The sequence below is a fragment of the Panthera tigris genome, chromosome F3 (genome assembly GCF_018350195.1).
Source record: "Panthera tigris isolate Pti1 chromosome F3, P.tigris_Pti1_mat1.1, whole genome shotgun sequence".
NCBI classification, from domain to species: Eukaryota; Metazoa; Chordata; class Mammalia; order Carnivora; family Felidae; genus Panthera; species Panthera tigris.
In genome coordinates this window covers 62,907,173-62,921,508 of record NC_056678.1, presented here as the reverse complement: position 1 = coordinate 62,921,508, position 14,336 = coordinate 62,907,173, and the positions used below count along the sequence as shown (strand labels likewise).

At 43.3% G+C, this 14,336-nt stretch overlaps 1 protein-coding gene across 5 annotated transcripts in view; it reads left to right on the top strand.

Moving 5' to 3' along the window:
• UAP1 (UDP-N-acetylglucosamine pyrophosphorylase 1) overlaps positions 1 to 14,336 on the top strand; it is a 40,488-nt gene that overhangs the window by 5,257 nt on the left and 20,895 nt on the right. For all 5 annotated transcript variants that reach the window (XM_042975422.1, XM_042975421.1, XM_042975423.1 and 2 more), the window contains exons 2-3: positions 2,863 to 3,192; positions 13,328 to 13,532. In XM_042975422.1, the coding sequence (XP_042831356.1) occupies positions 2,913 to 3,192; positions 13,328 to 13,532 (485 nt within the window). In that variant the 5' untranslated portion in view covers positions 2,863 to 2,912. The remainder of the gene's footprint in view (positions 1 to 2,862; positions 3,193 to 13,327; positions 13,533 to 14,336) is intronic.

The following is a 14,336-nucleotide window of genomic DNA, read 5'->3' as shown; positions in this document are numbered from 1 at the left end:
CAAATAATGTACTCTCTCTCTCTCTCACTATTCCCCTCTTTTACACACACACGCGTGCGTGCGCACACACACACACACACACACACGCTCACAGTCTCTCCTGAGAGGCCATATAGCATAACGGTTAAGAGTGTGAATTTAAGAATCAGGTTGTCAGGGTTTGAATCTGGGCTCAATCACTTCACTAATTTGGGACCTCAGGCAAGTTATCTCTGTGGTATGGTACTTCCTCTGTAAAGTAATCCCAGTAGCTGTACTTTAGCATTGTTTTGAGGGTTAACTGCATAAGCATCTGGAAAGCAATTAGTATTGTACCATCATAAGTGCTATGCGAGCAGTAGGCCGTGTGATCACCACCTCAGGGAACCCTACTGGAGGTTGTCTTCATCTGAGTTTGTAAATGGTGTTTGGTTTAAGAGTCCTGATGAGATAGATTCTGTCATTAATCCAGGTGAGGCCCAGGGACATTAAGTAACTCAGCGGAACTCCAGAATATTGCTCTGAACTACCATGTATGTTACCTACCACTGTTCTAAAGGTAGAAGATAGCGGGCTGTTCCTTCGGTACCTGTCTTTCCCGTCCTTCACTTCTAAGCAGTTGTAAGGGGGTGATGATTCTCTACAGCGACCCTCAAAGTTTTCCCCTTTCCACTTATTTCCTTTGCAACTAGTCTGGTTCAGATCTTTGGCCTTCTATCCCTGTGATTGTCTTTGACCTTGTTTTCCTGCTTCTCGTTGTCCCTCCTTACCATCTATTTTACGCTATTGCTCTTTCTCTAAAGTATGGTGACACTGCCCTTTGAGTAATCCGTTGTCGGCATCTTGTTACTGTTAGGTCTAAATCCCTTTGCTTCCGTTGAGGCTTTCGTGGTTTAGCCCTGCCCTCCATCACTTCCCATCATTCTGCAGAAAGCTCCAGCTTCTTTACTGCTCTGTCACACATGCCTGTCCTGCTCGCTTTCTCATCTTATCTGTAATCTGCTCGAGCCCTTGAGATACAGCTGATCATGCGTCCTTTGTGAACTCTTTCTAGACAATGCCTGCCTTCTCTTGCATTTATCTGTAGTAGGCAAGTAGACTAAATATTTCCTCTTCCTCTGGTTTTGTTTAGTACTACGCACTTTAACATTTTGTTATATATATTACATGGTCTTATCTGTTGATATGTGTGCATTTCTTGTCCCTTTAGGGTTCAATTCTTAGTAGAGAAATTCTCTAGAAGTTGTTATTGAAATAAAACGTATTTTTCATGATTATAGGTAGTCCCATCTTGAATTTTGTTATATTTTGAATACAACAGAATCATTTCCATCATTATTGCAAAAAGGAGAACAGTTGGTGTATTAAGAAGTCAGGTGTTCTTTCAGTGGGAGCTCATGGTCAGGGGCAACTGAGTGGGCTAGTCAGAGTGTGTACCCCGGAATTAGACCGCCTGGGCTCATATCCCTGCTCTGCCTGTTGGCCCTGTTGTGTTGCCTCTCTGTGCCTCAGTCTCCTCCCTGGTAAAGTAATCAAGATAACAGTACCTGTGTTGTATAGCTGGCAAAAATCAAATGAGACCACATAGGTAAAGTTCTTAGTGCAGTACTTGGCATGTAATACTAATGATTATTGTCTTCCAAGTTTTTCATTTATTTTTATTGAAACAAATTTTAATTCCAGTATAGTTAACATTCAGTGTTGTATTAGTTTCAGGCGTGCGATATGATTCAATGATCCTGTACTCATCATGTGCTCATCATAACAAGTGCACTCCTTTTTTTCCGCCTTAAGTTTATTTATTTATTTTGAAAGAGGTGGAACGAACAGGGGAGGAGCAGAGAGAGAGGGGGACAGAGGATCTGAAGTGGGCTCTGAGCTGACAGTAGAGACCCACTGAGGGACTCAAACTCATGAGCCACGAGATCACGACCTGAGCCGAAGTCACATGCTTAACCGACTGAGCCACCCAGGCGTCCCACAATGAGTGCCCTCCTTAATCCCCATCACCTATTTCATCCATCCCCTCACCCCTCTCCCCTCTGGTAACCATCAGTTTGTTCTCTTCAGTTAAGAAAGAGCCTGTTTCTTGGTTTGTGTGTGTCTCTTTTTTTCCCCTTTGCTTGTTTGTTTTGTTTCTTAAATTGCACATATGAGTGAGATCATATGATATTTGTTTTTCTCTGCCTGACTGATTTGGCTTAGTGTTACACTCTCTAGCTCCATCCATGTTGTTGCAAATGGCTGAATAACGTTTCATTATATATACTTATGTATACGCGCACACCCCACCACACCTTTATCCATTCATCTGCGGATGGACGCTTGAGCTGCTTCCATAATTTGGGTTGTAGGTAATGCTACAGTAAACATAAGGGTGCATGTATCCCTTTGAATTAGTGGCTTTGTATTTTTTGGGTAAATACCCTGAAGTGTGATTATTGGGCCATAGGGTAGTTGTATTTTATCTTTTTGAGGAACCTCCGTACTGTTTCCACAGTGGCTGCACCAGTTTGCATTCCCACCGACAGTGCACAAGGAAGGGTTCCCCTCAGCCTCACCGACACTTGTGTTTCTTGTGTTTTCTGTTTTAGCCATTGTGACTGGTGTGAGGTGATATCTCACTGTACTTTTGATTTGCGTTTCCCTGATGTTGAGTGCTGCCGAGCATCTTTTCGCGTGTCTCTTGGCCATCTGGATGTCTTCTTTGGAGAAATGTTTGTTTACCTCTTTACAAGTTGGATCTGTCACAAATCTTGTGAGGGAAAGGCAGAAGTTAACTTCTTTAATATCAAGTGTTCTTTAATGTACTTATTTGCAGTAGGAAAAGCTCTGGTTTTGAGGTTGGACTTTGACCTGCTGTTGATTCCTCTTTTCTTGTAGGTTTACAGGCCCAGAGATTATACCTCTGTCTTCACCACCACCAGAGCATTATGAATGTTAATGATCTCAAAGTCAGGTTGTCCAAAGCTGGACAGGAACACCTGCTACAGTTCTGGAATGAGCTGGATGAAGCCCAACAGGTAGAACTTTATGCAGAGCTCCAGGCCATGAACTTTGAGGAGCTGAACTTCTTTTTCCAGAAGGCCATTGAAGGATTTAACCAGTCGTCTCAGCAGGAGAAAATGGATGCCCGCATGGAGCCTGTCCCTCGAGAGGTGTTGGGCAGTGCCACCAGGGACCAAGATCGGCTGCAAGCCTGGGAGAGTGAAGGTATGGGCATGGAATGTTCATTTTAGAGTTTGTAATGAGGGGCGCCTGGGGGGGCTCAGTTGGTTAAGCGTCCGACTCTTGATTTCAGCTCAGGTTGTGATCTCACGGTTTGTGAGTTCGAACCCCTCGTGGAGCTCTGTGCTGGCAGCATGGAGCCTGCTTGGGATTTTCTCTCTGTCCCTCTCTCTCTGCCCTCTCCTGCTGTCTTTCTCTCTCAAACATAAATAAACATAAATAAATACATTAAGTAAGTTTGTAATGAGCTACACCGGCGGTATTAAAGTAGCCGGATCATGTAATTATTATTTGGACTCTCCTCTTCCCTTCAACCAGGTGACTGATCAGAAAGTGACAGATGATGTCGCCCAGACTTCTGCAGCGTCATCCCCACCCCCCTTCTCATTGCTGTTCCCCGGTCTTCTCATTCAAGTGTTGATGTGCCTCTAGTCTCTTTGCTCATTTCCATGCTTCTACATTTCCCATCCTGAAGCACAAGTTAAATGTTTCAGTTTATGCTGGCTTACTCTAAAAACCTTCCCTAGCCCGTGTTTCCAGCCTGGTCTCCTGTACTTCCATCCATGCCTCCTGTCCCACACATCTTAGCTGGACCAAATAATTCACCTCTCCCTGAACGTTATGTCTTTCCTGCTCTTTGCTTGCGCTTCTAAAAAGAAGCACCTTGGACCGGCCTCTGCCCCTTCTCTGTGTGGCCGGATCACCTTGAAAGGCCATCTCCCCGAGCTGTGCTGTGCAGTGTGGTGGCTCTGCCGTGTGGACAACGTGTCCTCATTCTTTAAGGTTCCTTGATCATGACTACTTCTTCAGCGAGCCATGTTGGAGTTCCTTGTTCATGTTTCGCTTTGCTTCCGTTCTTTCTTAGATTACGAGCTGTTTATGTCTGTCTTCGACGTTACATAGTAGACTCCTAAAGAACAGCCCGTGTCCTCCTTGCCTGTCTACGTCGCACCGCATTTAGAACGGGGTTTTGCAGTCACACGTTGGTTGATAAATGTTGCATCGTCTCAGTGTTTCTTCTCCTAAAGTGTATCATAACGTCTGTCCCCATAGCTAGTTCTACTTCTGCCTTTCAGAATGGCAGAATAGCTGAAGTGTACCATTTTTGGTGGAGTTAAGAGCTGTGGTTTTTGTAGGCCGCTGCCCCTCTGTAAGAGTTGTCTACGTGGTATAGCTCGGCCCTCGAGTGTTTGTACATGCTCCTTGTCAAACCTCATTTCCTCAACTCTGGAATGAACAGATGGGGCTGATACTTTTTTTTCCTTTTTAAAAAATGTTACTTTATTGCAAAAAAAATATGAAAATAACAGAAACACTGCAGAGAAATTGCCCTAAATCTTATCAAATCTATTTCTATTTGCTCACATTGCCACCTAGTACTTGATTATATGTATATTTACTTTTATAGATGTGTAATAATATTGTAGATACAGTCTTGTAGTCTGTACTTGTACCATACTGTTGCTATTAAAAACATTTTTTTTAATGTTTATTTTTTTTGAGATAGATCGACAGAGAGAGAGAGAGAGAGAGAGAGAGAGAGCAAGCAAGCAGGGGAGAGGCAGAGAGAGAGGGAGACACAGAATCTGAATCAGGCTCCAGGCTCCAGGCTCCGAGCTGTCAGCACAGAGCCTGACTCGGGGCTCGAACTCACGAACCGCGAGTTCCTGACCTGAGCTGCCATTGGACGCTTAACTGACTGAGCCACCCAGGCACCCCTATTTTGTCTTGCGTTCTTTGGCATTCCCTGCCCCCACAAAAAAGAAAGATGATTGCCATCATCAACCTCTGTATACCTCTCCATATCTTTCTCTGGGCATACACATTCACTGATTTCCAAACTGTGTTTGGAAGGGGTTCCACTGCTGGGGAGACTTCTCATGTGGCCGGGGGGGGGGCGGTGGGGGGTGGGGGATGGATACTAAGCAGCTTGGTCTCTAACGCCTTCATCTCCCCACTAAGAGCAGTTCTCCTTTGACATGTTTTATGTGTTTGATCTTTACACGAAGTTTTATTTAAAAAATACTGAAAATAATTGGGTGATCTCTAGGAGGTGCCCTTTTAGATCTGAAGTGCTTGGTGTTGGCTAACCTCTCTTCTTAGAATCGGGCTCTGCCACTAAGCTGTGAGAGAGTGACTTCCTGGTGGATCCTTCTGAGTGGGGAGCTGTAGTGATCCTCTGGCCCTTACCAACCCTGGGCTCATTAATCCTCTGCTTCCATCCCCGGGTTTCAAAAAGGCTACTACAACGGAGCAGAAGTCATGCGGGGCTCTTTATACGCTCAGGTATCCCAGCTGCCTAGATTTCTCCTTGTGATTTTACGCGGATGAAGTCTTCCAAGTAACTTTTATGGAAAAGCCAGAGCTTTGACTTTATGTAATGGGGACCATGGGCAGCGATCAAAGCCTCCTATAACTGGAGTCTTCTTTTTGATCTTTTTGCTGGAATCCGTGGGACTAGTAGTCTACACGTATGACTTTCCATTTAAACTGAAATCTGGAACTATTGCAACCAACTACACTACAAGCAAGTACAAAACTGCCTTTTGGCTGACTGTCAAGGGAACGATACTTATTTGTGGTTTAAACAGTAGGGGTGAAGAAGGAGACTTTGTCACTCTTCATTCACTAGCCAGAAACTTCCACGTGTGTGCAAATTGATCACAAAGTAAAGTTTTTGCAGTAAGTTACCAAGGGGAAGAGATTGATTGCCATTGGGGAGATTCTAATCATTATATTTCAGATAGGAGGAAGATCCTGGCAGTTGTATCAAAGACAATGCCCCCTGCTTCCCCTCCTTAGGATGGGGGAGATTAAAGCATTGTACAGTGTTTTCAGAATGTCTGGTGGTTACTGACACGAAAATGGACATTTTCACACCTAGGGTGGAAAATTATTTCTGAAGGATCGATACATAAGTGACCACTGTGCTTTTTGTTGAAGAGAGATCGGATTCTAATTTAATTCTTTTTTTTTAGGATTTTATTTTTAAATTATCTCTACACCCAGTGTGAGGTTCGAACTTACAATCCTGAGATCAAGAGCTCCAGGAGCGCCTGGGTGGCTCAGTCCGTTAAGTGTCCGACTTCGGCTTGAGTCACGATCTTGCAGATTGTGGGTTCGAGTCCTATGTCGGGCTCTGTGCTGACAGCTCAGAGCCTGGAGCCTGCTTTGGATTCTGGGTCTCCCTCTCTCTCTGCCCCTCCCCCGCTCATTCTCTCTCTCTCTCTCTCTCTCTCTCTCTCTCTCAAAAATAAACATTTAAAAAAAAAAAAAGAGTCGTATGCTCTACTGACTGAGCCAGCCAGGCACCCCTTTAATTCTTTTTTTTTTTTTTTTTAATGTTTATTCATTTTTGAGAGAGAGCATGTGAACAGGGGAGGAACGGGGGTGGGGGACGAAGGATCTGAAGCGGGCTGTGAGCTGACAGCAGTGAGCCCAGCACTCACGAACCATGAGGCCATGACCTGAGCTGAAGTCAGACACTCAACTGACTGAACCATCCAGGTGCCCCCCTTTAATTTAATTCTTAAGGCGTTCTGGCCAGTTGTAGAAAATGGAATGTAGAGGAGTAACTGAAAAATTTCTATTTTACAAAGCTGAGATCTGGAGAGAGAAGTAATTAGAAACTTCTATGAGAATGTCATTTTAGTAAAGCTACATTGAGAAAATATGTTTGCTTGATTAAAAGAATCCTCTTTATCAAAGAAATGTGTGCTTATACCGGGCGCAAAACAGTCTTCCACTTTTATAATAGCCTATTAATATCTAATATTAGCCTCTTTTGCCTGTGAGACATTTATAAAATTAATCTGAATGGTGCTTCTCTGCTGTAGCACTGTGGTAGAAAAGTAAGTGGACTGTTTAGAAAAAATATATTCATAACATTACCTCCTATGTTTTCTGGAATCTAGTGCAGTGATATTATCAGTAGATTTGTTTTATTTTAAAAGTAACACGTACCGGGGCACCTGGGTCGTTCAGTCAGTTAAGCGGCTGACTCGTGATTTCATCTCAGGTCGTAATCTCACGGTCCATGAGATCAAGCCCCACGTAGGGCTCTGCCCTGGCAGCATGGAGCCTGCTTGGGATTGTCTCTCTGTTCCTCCCCAGCTTTTGCACTCTTTTTCTCTCAAAACAAATAAATAAACATTAAAAAGACTAAAAGCAACATGCTTATTTTAGAGAAATTGGAAAAAATACTAAAAATTATAAAGGAAAAAATATAAATCTCTGCCATCCCACAAGTCAGAGAGAAATACTCACTAGTATTATTTGATTGTATTTTCTTATACACACACACACATTGGGATTATGGTTTGTGTATAATTTTGTGGCTTGTTTATGAATTTGTCATGAAAAGTTTCAAGCATATTTTGAAACAAATATTTAGAGATGAAAACTGTATGATGAACTCTCACATGTGTATCACCTTGTTTAATACCAAAATTTTGCTACTCTTCCACCATCTATCTCTCCTTTTCTTTTTCTTTGCTGTAATACTTTAAGAGAAATCTCAAACATCATGTTATTTTTACCCTAATTGAGTTCAGTATTCATCTCTGTGTATACGGATATTCTACTCACGATGCTATTCTTATTCCTAATGAGATTCACAATAATCCTCCAGTACCTAAAACTGGTTCAAATAGCGGTTTCCCTTATTAGTCTGCTTTTTGTACTTGACATTTTTGGGAAATGGTTAATCTCCCAAGTAATAGTTTTACTATTCTGAAAAGTTAAAGACTTAAAATATCTTTTCGAGTAACATTCTTGGATAGTCTTCCTTTATTTCCCCTTGTCGAATAGCCTGTTTACCTGACTCATCGTCCTGGGAGTGCTGACATTTTAGATGGAAAGTTCTGGCAGGTGCTGTGCCTCGCCTGCACCTGTGCTGTCCTCCTTGTTTCGGGCGTGTGCCCAAGTCAGAGTGTGTGAGAGGAACTAGTCCAAGCCGGAAGTTATCCAGGAAGCGTTTGACCTATTTCAGGCCGCTGTTCACCCTTCTCTTTGTTTCTTATAAATGTTATCAGGAAAAGTTCTCAGGCCGTTGGGCCCATGACACCTGACTCTCCAAGGAGAGAGATGTCGTCCAGCCCTGGAAACTGCTCGTTCAGGCTTGATTTTCTTTTTTTTAAACCTCTGATTTGGTCTATAATAGGTCCCCTCTGTGGGAAAGTCATTAAATGCCCTGCAATAGAAGGATGGAGAGATGATACAGGGCTGTACTTTCTCCTTTTTTTTCTATATTTCTGCAGAAGAAGTTTGGGGATAGAAGCTCATAATTTCCTAATTGTCACATGGGTTAAGTACATTAATAATTAACATTTTCCCGATAGGTGCCCCGGTGCCCACGTAAAATTTATGCTGTGACAAAAACAGTTGGAAATCAAGTATTCTTGCCACGTAACTAAACAGCTTACCTAATTTTATTGGCCTGCTTAATTTCAAGCAGTATTTTATCTGTCATTGTAAGACAGATACTAATTTATGTGTTACACACTTAAAAAAATTTTTTTTAACGTTTATTTATTATTGAGAGTGAGAGACAGAGCATGAGCAGGGGAGGGGCAGAGAGATGAGGAGACACAGAATCGGAAGCAGGCTCCAGGCTCTGAGCTGTCAGCACGGAGCCTGACGCGGGGCTCGAACTCACGAACCACGAGATCGTGCCCTGAGCCGAAGTTGGATGCTTAACCGACTGAGCCACCCAGGCGCCCCATCCACACTTTTTAAACATTGCACTTTTATTGCAGTGACGCAGCTGAGGTGGAGGAGGGCTTCAGCCAGCGAGCGCACGATCTGATACTGCTCTCAGCATCTGTAGCTGCGTTTGGTTCTTAAAATGCAGCTGGTCTACGGGCTTCTTTCTGTCCTCACGTTTTTCTCTGCTCATCAGTGAGATGCATAAGCAGGAAGAGGTTAAGGCAGAAACCTGTTTATTGTCAATACGTGTGGATTGTGTTGTAACTCATTGGAATAGCTGTGGTCCCACGGAGATGAGACTTGAACGTGGATCCGCCCACAGTCGTACACCCCACGGGCATAATCTCAGTGCTGCTATTCGGTCACGGTGATGGGATGGGTAATCAGGTCCGCAGACGGGAAAAAGATTGAAGAAAGCATGGCAGGCTGGGGCTTAGGAAGCATGTATTTGAATAAAGAAGGAGGCCACTGTGAGCTGCTGGGTAGAGAGCTGTAAAACTGAAAACTTTGGAGAACTGGAATGAAGCAGTGCTTTAGGGAACTCATCCAGGGAAGAGAAAAGTGTAGACCGTGATACTGTGATAACTGGTTAGAGCCTGTGGAAAGCACTGGTTGGTGTTGGGTGGTCATCAGGTGACCTGAGCTGGGACATGAGGCTGGGACTTGGGGCCGGCTCCGGGAGCAGTCTCTTACCATTCATGGGCAAGGTGGCTGAGGGAGATAATTGACCTTGGGACCGAAGATAAAAGAAAGACATCAGAAAGGAGGACTAGAGCCACATTAACAATGAAACAACTTAAAACACATGTGCTCCGTGAAGAAAATAAATACGACAAAGAGAACAAAGGCCTCTGTGTCCACAATATTTATCTGGGACTTTTTTTGAAGATGTTTAGAAATATTTCTGATTCTGACACCTTTGGAGGTATGTGAGGGTTCCGACAGACCAAAGTTACTTATCTGCAGTTCTGAAATGGTGCAAAGCCTGGTTTGCAGCAAAACCAAACTTGAACAGACATGAAACTTTTTTTTTCAACATTTATTTTTGAGAGACAGACAGAGACAGAGTGTGAGCAGGGGTGGGGCAGAGAGAAATGGAGACACAGAATCTGAAGCAGGCCCTGGGCTCTGAGCTGTCAGCACAGAGCCCGATGCAGAGCTTGAACCCACGAACCGTGAAATCATGACTTGAGCCAAAGTCGGACGCTTAACTGACTGAGCCACCCAGGCGCCCCGAACAGACACAAAACTATTGATGAACTTTATTTATCCCACTTAATGGGATTACAGGGTCCAGTCTCAGATTTGCTGGAGGTAACATAGAATGTTGTGTATGTACTATATTTCATTTTCTACAGTTTGAAGAGTTCTGCCTTCTGAAGCAGATCTTTTTTTTTTTTTTTTATTAATAAAGTTTTTTTTTTTTTTTGAGAGAGAGAGCATGCACACATGTGTCAGAGAGAGAGGGAGAGAAAGAGAATCCCAAGCAGGCTCCAGTGCAGAGCCTGATGCGGGGCTCAAACCCTTGAAACGTGGGATCATGATCTGAGCTGAAGTCAAGAGTCAGCAAATCTGACCCACGGAATTAGGTGTAAGGGATTATGGCCCTGTATTTCGTTAAAATAATGCTTTTTGGGTCAGTGACAGCAGAATTAAATTTCTTCCCTAGAAACCGTGGTTTCTTTGATAGCTCAGGGAATAACCAAATGTAAAACCGTTTTCAAACCTGCCTTGTGTTGTCCCTGCTCCCTTCGGAATGCTTCACTTCATCTCAGTCTTTGTTACATTGGGGGCTGTGGTGCTTGCTTCAGGGGGACACAGATGTGGGATGCTGTTAGAGAGGTCAGTGTTTGGCAAATTTTGGAGAATGTGGGCTCGACCCTGCGGCTTTTCCTTGTGGGGTGGTAGGTAAGAGAGATTAAAAAAAAAAAGTAGCACTTCTCATGAATTCAGTGGAAAAGAGAAGAAAGGGCGAGAAAGAGATAGGAAGGGAAGTTTACACCCTAAAAATTACGGCGCTGTAATGTATTTATCTGTTCAGTGTTTGGGTGTGAAGAGAGAGGCTGGGGGCAGTGTAGTGCGTGGCGAATAGGCCTGGGGTGAGGTTCCAAGCCTTATTCAGCTTTTCTAGTGTTGTGACCTTGGGCAAGACCTTTAATTTTTCTGAGCCTGTTATCTCTGACGGGGGGAAATAAGACCTACCTCTTCGATTATGGTTACTAGTTAGGGTCTCATGTTACTCCAGATCTTATTAACAGACTCTGATAGGGTACAATGAAATGCCATGGGGAGTATAAAAAGACAGTTCTGGGGGCGCCTGGGTGGCTTAGTCGTCCCCTCCAACTTTGTTTCAGGTCACGATCTCCAGGTTCGTGAGTTGGAGCCCCGCATCTGGCTCTGTGCTGACAGCTTGGAGCCTGCTTCAGATTCTGTGTCTCCCTCTCTCTCTGCCCCTCCCCTGTTTGTGCTCTGTCTCCGTCTCTCTCAAAAGTAAACATTAAAAAAAAAAAAAAAAAAAAAAGACAGTTCTGCCTCTGGGCAAGGAAGCAAGAGAGAAAATTAGGTCTCAGGTAGCTGAGGTTAGCTTCACATCAGAAGTGAAAATTATGGGGATATCCAATGTCCTTTCAAGTTTTTTGATAGCTGGATAGTTGCTGTATCCTATCCTTGGGTTATACGTATTTCCTACTGAAGATAGGTTGTAGAATTAGGACTGGGGAAAGTTTGGATTTTACAATGGATTTGTTTACAATCCAATTTTACAATTGGATTTACAATGGATTTGTTTAGAATATTTCTTGACGTTCTTGATATACTAGCATATTAGCTTTCGGAAGGTCTCATTAATACATCAAAAGCGTAAAGACAAAGTTGGTGAATCAGACAAACCTGTGTCACTAGGGATATAAAAATAATAATAATGGATGCTGGCTACCACCGCTTTCTCTGGGCCGGTGTGCAGTTCTGGGTAGTGACGAGCTTCGTGCACAGGTCTGAGGATTTTAAGGCAAGTGTGAGATTCAGAAAACAAGAACGAAACCCATCAACCGTTGCTTTATCTCATCTGGCATTTTCCGGCTTTTCTCGCTTCCCAGAGACCCAGCTTCTGTGTTGCCTCTCCCCATAAGCTCCTTTGTCTTGTGATGCTGACCTGGTCCGGGCTTCGCATAATGAGATGGCTCTTAGAAACCACAGAGGGCAAGATTTTGTTTTTGGTTTTTTTGTTTTAAATTCAAACCGAGAGCCTCTGTGGTTAGTAACATTTACAGTTTTACATGTTTGCATTTGGATCTTAAATCCATCTTGAATTACTTTAATTCAGAGAATAATATTTTTATCCAGGCGTTACGTTTGGTTCTTACCTACTGCTGAGTATTCAGCTGATGGAGACCGACAGGCTTGCAGGCAACAGAACTAAATCATCAACAGAAAGACTCCGAGTTTCACATTCTTGTGAGCTGGTGTAGATGGCCCTTAAAAATCCCCCAACACGGGTGCATCTTAATCCATTCTGTTAATGAATGATTACATACAATCAAATGCACTAGTTGTAGGAGCTTTTGCCGTGTTTATACACTCATGTAACCTCCACCCCAGTCGAGATATAGAACATTTCCATCACCCTCCAGAGTCTCCTGCTGCCTTTTTGCAGCCAGATCCTCTAAGCTTTTTCAGTTGAGTTAGGTTGCAAACCCAGGTGTCCTGCCTTCTTGACCACCATACCGCCTTGCTTTCCTGCGGGTTTCTTTTCTGTACGTTTACTGGAGGTTGGCGTGTCTGGTAAGTTTGCATGCTCATTGATGAGTTAATTGTTTATTACTGATCGATTTATAGGGCTGGAGGTAATTTAGTACCATCATCATTTATCCCGAAGCCTGGGTATCTTCTTTTATCCTTTTTCTTGACTTGCCACATCTAATAAGCGGTCAGGTACTTGTAAGACCTTCTGTTGGGCTTTGCCTTGTGATGTTACTGGAAAAAAAGTTTTTAACTCATTAAAGCATATTATTCATTATTTGGTGTCTGGTGAGTTCTATAATTAAAAAAAAAATTTTTTTTTGATGTATATTTATTTTTGAGAGCGACAGAGTGTGAGTGGGGGAGGGGCAGAGAAGAGGGAGACACGGAATCCGACGCAGGCTCCAGGCTCTGAGCCGTCAGCACAGAGCCTGACGCGGAGCTCGAACTCATGAACTGTGAGATGATGACCTGAGCCACCCAGGTGCCCCCCGAGTTATACAATTTTTTAATAGTAAAAATGTTCTCATTAATAAGATAGCTATAGTTATTGATGATTATTTCTTGTTCTTTTTGCCTTAGGCAAATAGGGTGATTCTTTGCTGCTACTTTTTATATGAGTAATCCTAAATGCTGAATTATGGAGGTTTTGTGATACAAGTGTTTTCTTTTCTAGGACTTTTCCAGATTTCTCAGAACAAAGTGGCAGTTCTCCTTCTAGCTGGCGGGCAGGGGACGAGACTTGGTGTTGCATATCCCAAGGGAATGTATGATGTTGGTTTGCCGTCTCACAAGACGCTTTTTCAGATTCAGGCGGAGCGTATCCTGAAGCTTCAACAGTTAGCTGAAAAATACCATGGCAGCAAATGTGTCATTCCATGGTAAGATATGCCTCATTAAGGGAGAGTGTGTGAACATATATCGGTCTATGATATTCAAAATACGTGTAGACTTTATTCATAAGCAGACATGTTTCCTGTTACTAATGGTTTTCCCAGGAGCTGTAATTTACTGTCTAAAAGTAATCTGTAGTATAACTAGATAGATGATCACTGTAGCCTTAATGCACAGCATATTTTCGCCTCCGACTTTTACATCCCTACCTGAGTACCTCTGGGGACTCATTGGGTTTTCTCAGTGTAGAAAAAGAAACTTGATACTGATTGGTAGTTTGACTATAAATTTCTTTAAAGAAATTTTTTTAATGTATTTTGTGTGTGTGAGAGAGAGCGAGAGAGAGCGAGCACGAGCAAGGGAGGGGCAGAGAGAGAGGGAGACACAGAATCGGAAGCAGGCTCCAGGCTCTGAGCTGGCAGCACAGAGCCCGACGCAGGGCTCGAACCCACGAACTGTAAGATCATGACCTGACCCAAAGTCAGATGCTTAAATGACTGAGCCACCCAGGTGCCCGCTACGTATAAATTTCTAATTGAAAATCTGTTTCCCTCTGAAATTTGAAGGTCTTGCTCTGTTGTTTCCATCATTGTTGTTGACAGGTCCATTGCCATTCTGTTTCCCGGTCTCTCCCCGCACACACCCCCCGGCCAGCATCTAAGGTCTCTTCTTATCTATGGCATCTGAAATTTCATGATGATGAGATACGAGTCTATTTTTAGTCGCTGCTCTGGGCACTCCAGGAGTTCTCACAGTCTAGAAACCCCTATCCTTAAGTACCAGGCTATCTC